General features: G+C 56.5%; 1 protein-coding gene across 8 annotated transcripts in view; it reads right to left on the bottom strand.

Annotated features, from left to right (window-relative positions):
- Positions 1-8,294, bottom strand: part of DEPDC5 (DEP domain containing 5, GATOR1 subcomplex subunit) — a 70,968-nt gene continuing 62,674 nt past the window's right edge. For all 8 annotated transcript variants that reach the window (XM_084819898.1, XM_084819902.1, XM_084819903.1 and 5 more), the window contains 9 exons: positions 8,217-8,294; positions 7,805-7,937; positions 7,033-7,141; positions 6,075-6,296; positions 5,000-5,169; positions 4,494-4,665; positions 3,213-3,273; positions 2,654-2,736; positions 1-700 (listed from right to left, as the gene is read on the bottom strand). In XM_084819898.1, coding sequence (XP_084676024.1) covers positions 408-700; positions 2,654-2,736; positions 3,213-3,273; positions 4,494-4,665; positions 5,000-5,169; positions 6,075-6,296; positions 7,033-7,141; positions 7,805-7,937; positions 8,217-8,294 — 1,321 coding nt within the window. In that variant the 3' untranslated portion in view covers positions 1-407. The remainder of the gene's footprint in view (positions 701-2,653; positions 2,737-3,212; positions 3,274-4,493; positions 4,666-4,999; positions 5,170-6,074; positions 6,297-7,032; positions 7,142-7,804; positions 7,938-8,216) is intronic.

Genomic DNA, 8,294 nt, shown 5'->3' with positions numbered 1-8,294 from the left:
CAAGGAAGGTGTTATTTTTATTTCCTACTTTTTCATACCACGTAAATTTACATATCTATATCTATGTATAGTATTGTACATAATACACAGAAAACATGAGCATTCCAGAAGACTCAAAAAGCTTTTGCTCATTGTTCCTACTTCCGGTTTCCTTCCAGCTCAGTCCGATGCTGATGGGCACCCCTGTGCTCCCAGAAGCCTCCTTCCAGGTGAGACACACAAAGGGAGCTGCCTGCCAGAAGCGTGCATGTATCTGTGACAACAGCCAGCTTGGCCCATCCACTGCATCCACGATCCCTTATTTCCAAGAGCCAGAGCAGGACTTCCCAGGATGCTTCCCACACCCACTTTTTTGGCCTTGCCAACCCCAGTGAAGTGTGGCTTCCGTGGCTTGCAGGGGTTCCCCTTCAGGGGGCGCTAGCGTGCATCTTCTCCAGGCAGCCTGTCCAGAAGGAGACAAGCCGGTTGTCTTTATTCCAACAGAAGTCCGTGAAATCCTTCAGCAGCCGGTCAGCAAACTTCTCGTCTCCGGTGGCGCTGGACCGCCACGTTTTGGTCAGCATGGTGTTGTAGGCCCAGTTGTAGCCGATGCGCTCTTCGCAGAAGACACTCTGGCCGGTGGAGCTGGTGGAGTTGCGCCGCCGCCGCTGCTGCCCGGAGAGCTTCCGCTTGGAGTACGGCAGCTGGAGGAACACCGTCCCTGCATCGAGAGGAGCGGGGTTTTGACCAGGGGCAACACCCCCGTATCGCGAGCGTTCAGCTCTGAGCCCTTGCTGGCATGGCGCCTCCTGCGCCCTGGTCAGCTTACAGCAGAACCAGCGGGCGGGGGGGGGGTGCCCACTGCAAAGCTCCGCTGGCTGAGCAGCTCGTGGCAGTGGTTACAACAACTCAAAGTAGCCACGCACTTTGGAGCGCTTTGGATGGAGCAGGCCCTGCACAAGAGCAAACTGGAAGGTGGCAGGAGAGGGGAAGGGGGACATACCAGGTGGGTGTGGGCGTGTCAGAGGCAGCAGCATCAGAGACGGCCACCCTACTGCTGCCTCAGTGCCTTCCACATGCTGCAGACTGTCCCTAACCTCCACCGGATTCTGGGAGGGAGTTGCCCTATTACAGCCGATGGTGCGCATTTAACGGAAGCCACCGCTTCTCCACCATGCCTTCCCCGCCATCAGAAAACCACCCAATTCATGAGAATTACTAGTGAAAACAGCACTTAAAGTATTCGCAACCCAGGATCACACCAATGTAAATCAGCCCATTGCACCGCCAGCAATTACCGTCAAGAAACCTCTTCTTTTAAGAGAAGAGTTACCAACAAAACTTATTTCATTACACGATCAGTAACATGCAGTTCCGCTAATGTATGTAATTGAATGTAAAAAGAAATGAATATCGCATGCAATATGTAGGAAAAACTACAATGGATCTAAGAACAAGATTCAGTAACCACAAATCTGCAATTCTTATGAAAAAACTAGAGCGCCCCGTTGCAAGACATTTTAATTCTGCTGCACAGAGCCTCCCAGACTTGCATTGCTTCCACTTAAGCAAATAAAGGACACTGACATGCTTGACAGAAAGGAAAACTTCTGGATCTACAGACTCAGGACTCTTAGTTCATATGGCCTTAGCCTGGAGGACAATTCATAAGCTCTATACCACTCACACCTCTGGTTTTACTTCCTAGGAATGTTCATCTCCCAGCATTCCAAACTGCCACTCTTGGTATCCATTTAACATCACAGCTACTGATGAGGCGGAAGCCGAAACATTTAGTACTAAATGTGTTTTGAAGCTACTCTGTTGCGCGCGCTCTCTCTCTCTCTCTCTCTCTCGAGCAATGGCCATGAGCTCTTGCTCTCCCCGCTCCGGACCTGGGGGTGCTGGCTCCTTTGCACCATTCCTGCTGAGGGGCAAAGCAGGCGCGCCTGGGAAGCTGCCACACAGGGTCTGCCCCTTGGTCCATCCAGCCCCGTGTTGTCGACTAGCAGCAGCAGCTCTGCAGGGGTTTGGGCAGGATCCCTTCCTGGCCCTGCCTGGAGACACAGCTGGGGGCTGAACCTGGGACCACTGACATTCAAAGCAGGGGCTCCACCCCCAAGCTACGGCCCCTCCGCAGGGCAATGCGCATGAGCCCTGAGACACAGCACCGCCGCTGGGCACAGGCCAGCCTCTCCGCCGCTGGTATGGGAGCTCGCCAAAGCACTGGGACGAGTCTGGGCAGGGTCCTCCACCCTCCCACACCCCTGGATCTGGTGGAGAAGGCATCATCTTCCCAAGTTCCTACTGGCTACTTACAGGATCGTTTCTGGCGACTGGCTGTTTTCTCTGACCTCTGAGCTCCGTAATTGCCAAAGCAGCCTTCCCCAACCAGGGGCCCTGCAGAGGTGTTGGACTGCAACTCCCATCATTCCCATCCAGTGTGGCCCCTGGCTGCTGGGACCTGCAGTCTAACACACCTGCAGGGCCCCCGGTGGGGAAGGCTGCCCCAAAGCGACGGGTGGGGATCCCCTCCTGGGGTGTGGCCACAAATGTTTCCCTTGGGTGGCAAGACGACCCTTGCCTGCTCGGGGGCGCCTTCTGCGGGCTGGCTGGCAAGCGCGGAAGGGGCCAGCTGCCTAATGAAGGCCCCCCCAGGAACAGTGCGGCTCACCTGTGACGTGGATGTACTGGGGCTTGTTCTCTGAAGGGAAGTTGAATGCAGAGGCAGAATATTTATCTTGCACAAATCCAAACCTGAAGAGAACATTGCAGAAGGGACGAGTGAGCAAGGAGAGGAGCAGCAGAGGGAACTCTGCACCAGACGTCGCACAGCCCGCCGGCATCTGGCCATTTCAAGTACATGGGTCTCCCAAGGACTGCCACCCCCAAAGACCACGCCAGCTCCCCTTGTGGGCCAGAAACCGGCCAGTCCAGGGATGTACTCTTAGGAGGAAGTCAGAGGAGAGCGAAGGCTTGCCCAGAAACCCCTGCTGAAGACGTTTCTAGTCCCCCGCTCCACAGACATCACCTGTAGGCTCTGCCTGCCCCCCCCCCCGCTCTCTTTCCCTCTCCGAGTGAGCAAGCCGCCCAGCCAGTAAGGAGCGGCTGGGTGTCCTGGCGTTCCAGGGCTAAGTGGGTGCTGCTCCTCGGGGCCTCTCACCGGCTTGCCTTCTGCGCCGTTTTCTTGGTGGAGAGGCGGGGTGCCAGTCTGTTCACCAACACATACTTACCTGTGTGCAATCACCTCCTGCAGGAGATGCATGCGGTCCCAGTAGGTTTCTGGCTCAAAGGCTGAAAAACAACAACCCTGTGAAAGGGAAGCTGCCAGCAGCATGGGACCGCGACGCCACCCAAGCACTGCGGCCCGTGGTGGCAGGCGGCCCATGGCTGCGCCAGTCCCCAGGCGTGTCGGGGGAGGGGCCAGAGCACCTGCTTTGCCAAGCGCTCTCTGTGGGCCACCGTGCGATATCTGGGGGTCCCGGCTCAAGAGCAAAGTTGCCCAGTTCAGGGGCAAAGAGCTGGAGTAATACTGAGGACAGAGACCGCCCGAGGAACTGTTTTCGCGACGGAACTGCACATTCCATTTCCAGGCTGCTCCTGGGAGGAAGTCTCCTGACCCTGGGCACTTCGCAGCAGCATCAGTGCAAAGGGAGGAGATGCTAACACGGGGGGAGGGCAAGATGGAAAACCCCTTCCTTCACTCTCATGAGCAAGTGCGCAGCCCTGGTGGGGGAAAGGCAACCACGGCAACTGTGGAAGCATCACAAATGCCTCCCTGGGGGATGGATGGGGCCGCTGTCCAGCTACAAGGGACCCTGGGATGAGTCTTCTTGTGTTGCCTCATGGCAGGACGGATGCTGCTCTGCACAGTCATTCCTCAACGGGCCACATCAACGGCGCTTGCGAGCCCAGCGTGCACATCGTGAGCGGCGGCCTCATCTCTGCTCCAGCTTGGCAAGATTCCAGTGAGCCCCCAGCTGCACCGACTGGGCCGCATCATCCAATCCGCATGCAGGAAGGATGGGCGTGGTCTAACAGCCCACCCTCCAAGGAGGGGGCATGCTGCATCACCGCCCAAGCTGTGCCTGCGGGCCTGCCTACTGCCAGTCGGGTCAGCTAGGAGCACGTCTGCAGGCAGCAGGCAGACCCCCATGTGGCTGAGCAGCAAACCTCTTGGGGCACAAGCACGACCTCGGGGCCTCTGAGCTGAATGCAGAGGAAGGAGGAGCGGTGTCTCAGCGAGCGGATGGGTGGGGAAGGGCTGGCGGACGCGTGCAACACCGAGAAGAGGATGGGGAAGCCCTGACAACCCCTCCTCGTCCGGCACTTGGAAACGGAGCTCTTTCTGGCAGACGTGGACTGCGCCTTCCCAAAGGGTGCTCCTCACTCACCTTCCCGCCACCCAGTTGCAGATCCCACCGGCGCACAGAAGAGCCAGCGTGGCCCTTGGCTGTGCGAAGGCAGCTGCACCTCCCAGCTTCCCCAGGGCAGAGGCTCCCCGGCCCCCTTACCATCAAAGAGGTGCTCGCTGCCCTCCTTCAGCAAGCAGCTGGTGTTGAGGGGAATGAACAGCTGGGCTCGAAGGGGGTCCCCGTACAAATAACTAGGCAGTGCAAACGGGCCTTCTAGGACGGGGACCAGCAAGAATCCACAGGACGTGGCTTTGCGATGCCAGCCCTGAACCTGCGAGGACAAGGAAAGGGGAGAGAGGCGGCGCCAGGCTCAGGGGCAAGGGCGGGAGAGCCTGTGGGCACAGCGGAGCCACGTGCCCTGGGCCACATGGCCCTCGAAGAGAGGCGGGTGAAAAATCCACACAGGAGAGCTGATGCGTGCAGTGAGACAGCAAGCTTCTGGTCTGCACCAAATTCCTCATCAGGAAGATGGAACCCTGTGCAGCTCCAAGGATAGCATATTCTCCTACGCCAAAGGAACCAGCCCAGAAAGAGGCGCCCTTTGACTCTGAGGAGGCCTGGGAAGAAATGCTTCTGCCAGAACCATGTCTGTCCCAAGATCTCACCATCTCGAAGAGAACAGCCGCCGTCACAGCCATCCAGTGCAGCTTGATCTCAAAGGCAGCGCTGAGAGAGAAGTTGCCATGGTAGTAACAGCTGCACCACTCGAGACGATCCGTGCGGTTGTTTATGTCCACATCCAGCGTCACCGTCCGCTGTTCCGGCACTGTGGCAGCTATCATGGACCAGGAAACCAGAACAAAGGGAAGAAAGGAGAAAATGGAGAACACATGGGAGAGATGAGCTACCTGTGCTGGGTCCACCTGGCCCAAGGCACAGAAGTCTGGTCCAGAAATGGACTCCCTGACTAGTGCTTGCAGGTAAGCCCAAGAAACCTGTTTTGGCTCTTCTCCTTAGTGTTCAAACCACCCAGGGCAGCCTCCAGATGTCTTGGACTACAACTCCCAGAATGCATAGCAATTGGGTGTGATGGCTGCAGATGATGGGGCTTGTAGCCCAACGTGTCTAGAGGGCCCCAGGTTGGGGAAGGCTGTCTTTAGATTCAAGCTGGAAGAGGCGAGGCGGTCTTCAAGACCACGGCAGCATCTCTCTTCTAGATGCATTTTTCTCTCTTCTAGTGGCATTTTTGACAGTCAAGCCTCAGACCATTTAAAAATGAAAGCGCCCTAGATTTTGGAAGCAAGTATATTTCCCGGCATGGAGGAGAGTGTGCTCTCTGGAATGCTAAATCAAGGATACTCTCTTTTCAGGTTTCAGAAACTGATTCTGTTATTACAGAGTTGAGTGGGACTGAGGAGCAACACACTTATTCCAGACTGTATCCAAAACATATAATACACACAGTTTGTTTCACTTCATTACTTCTGTGCACACACAATGGTGATTCACATGGAGCCTTCCTCCAAGTTGTAACCCATGGCACGATCCATGTGCAAACGGATTGCTTTAGACTGCACTAGGCAGAGCTGCAGGGTGGTTGGATGACAGTGATTTCAGTCATCCCTGAAATCCCAGTGGCATTTTTGACAGGCTTGTTCATGGTCCCCACCGCAGTGGACAGCCCCGCATAGCTCCAGCCACCACCCCACCCTCCAGCCACCACCTCCATGGCATGGTTACCTAACAGTGCGGCGGCCTGGCTCCGTCCTCCAAAGCTGCGGCTGAAGGAGCTATGCCTACTTGCGTAGGAGGCTGGGCGGCTGGGTAGCCAAGGCAGAAGAAACGCTGGGATCTCGGAGTGAAGGAGCTCCTCGGCTACAAAGGCCACTTCGAACCATTTTCGCTGGAAGGCGGAAAAATCGTCCTTTGCGGCCGTGTGCCACATGGCTGGCTGTATTCCCACTGCAGAGAGAGAAACCAAAGGCTCCTTTAGAACAGCGAGTGGAAGTTTGCCACAGCTCCAGGATCGAGGAGGAGCGGGATACAGCCACATGGCAAACACAGGCCTGGGCTAAGACACTTGCTGGCCTGAGGCAGAAGGTCCAAAGGACTCCTATTCCTGCTCCCTCATGAGCATGGGCCACAATCCACCAGAACGCTCTCCGGCACAGCTTCCTGGCAGACTCACATCATCACTGAAAGGAATGGGAGGAGTGCAGAAGAACGGCCATCCTCTTCCTTCTTTTTATGGGGGCTGTGCAAGGAAACGTCTGGGTGGATTATGCCTCACAGGCCAGATCTGCCAAGCCCCCACTTTGCACTCCCAAAGGTTGTTGGAAGAGGTCACAGATGAAGGTCCATCAATTTAAAGCAGGCAGTGCTGCAACTGGGGGGGGGGGGGGAGGCATATTGCTTGTCATTCACAGAGATAGCCCCCCCCTTCTCTTTTTTCCTGTTTGGTTCGCTATTAGAAAAGAGATCCATTCATTCCATTTGGCAGTTTTTGACATTTTATGTGGGTCTTATGACATGACTGCTAAGCCGCCTTGGATTTCTTTTGTGGGAGGAAGGGGGGCTATAAATATTTAAAGTGATAGGTAAATAATCTTATGCTTGAAGAATGTTCCCGAGGAAGGGGGCTGGAGCGACGTGCCCACATGGGGCGCAGGACACCTCTTGCCATCACGCGGAGCCTGACCTCGCTCCTGCTCCTTGTCTTCGACAATCTTGTAGAAGTAAAACCCATAGATGAAGGTGCGCAGGGCCTCCCCGGAGGCGTGCATGATCAGCTGCTCATCCAGCATTTTCTAGAATTTAAGAAAAAGAGGAGAAGGGCCGCTGCTTCACTGGTACAGCCAAGATGTCTGCAGAACAGCTTGCAGAGTCAACAAAAGATCCACTCAGCTGATCTGGGGGGAGCGTGGGAGGAGGTACGCAGGACCACGCTCTGCATGTTTTCACATGGAAGGCTTCAACTGCCCCGAAAGAGCTGTTTGTGCTGCCTTCTGTCTTCACAGATGTCCGTTCCTAGCATTACGTCACACTATTGTGTGACCCGAAAACAAAACCCAGGGCAGGGCTGTGCAGCTAGAAGCAGCCTTAGCCCCTCCACTGCACTCTGCCTGCCTGCATCTCCTGGGGCTGGGAGCAGGTCGAATGCCACCCCAACGAGATCCCCACGCGCACCCTCATAGTTCCCCCCATGTAACTGAATGGGGGCTACGGACCCTTCTAAGGAAAAGTGCAGAGCTCCTCTTTTGGGGAGGGCCAGCCTGGGCCCCCCACTCCGGCACGGGCAGGCCCGGCTCTCACTTCTTTGGCTCCTGCTGGGGAGGCCTCCTGTGGCATGAAGCCCCCCATGGCCAGAATGGGTTGAAGTCCAGCCTGTGCTACCGCGGACATGCGCAAAAGAGCACTGCGGCAAGCAGAAAGGCGCAAGACCTGCCACAGGCCGCCCCCGCCCCCCTCACCTGCATGACGTCAATGGCCATGGCCTGGGTCTGCAGCCCCTCCACCACGTTCACCAGCCAGTGGACCACCTCGGCACTGATGAAGCAGGACGGGGAGAGGCCCTTCTGTTCTGAGAGCAGCTGGATCCCAGTGCTGCAGCCCAGCAAGGAAAAGGGGCAGGTCAGTCCAGAGGGAGGCAGCGGGTTCCCCCACCCCTGACGTCTTCTGTCAGCTCCCAGCTAACTAGTGCACACAGACGGATCTGGACTGCTGTCCCTGCCGCCTCCTTGGGAGAGAAATGGCTGGATGCCAAGCAACACTCAGCCAACGGAGCCTTTGAAAGGCTTCTGAAGGTGCCAGATTTGCTATTTGCCTCCTGGACAGGGATTTCAAGACTCTTTGGGCTGCTCGGGAGAGAGAAGCGGTACTTACGTGGGGTGTTTCATGGCTTCCAGGATCTCTATCAAAGTAGATGACGACGTCAGGGAGCCGGCGGGGCAGGGCTGCAGG

This window comes from Heloderma suspectum, chromosome 13, assembly GCF_057233095.1.
Source record: "Heloderma suspectum isolate Gila_16-S chromosome 13, 16-S_ref, whole genome shotgun sequence".
Classification (NCBI taxonomy): Eukaryota; Metazoa; Chordata; class Lepidosauria; order Squamata; family Helodermatidae; genus Heloderma; species Heloderma suspectum.
Note: the sequence above shows the minus strand (reverse complement) of the source record. Positions and strands in the feature narration are given on the sequence as shown.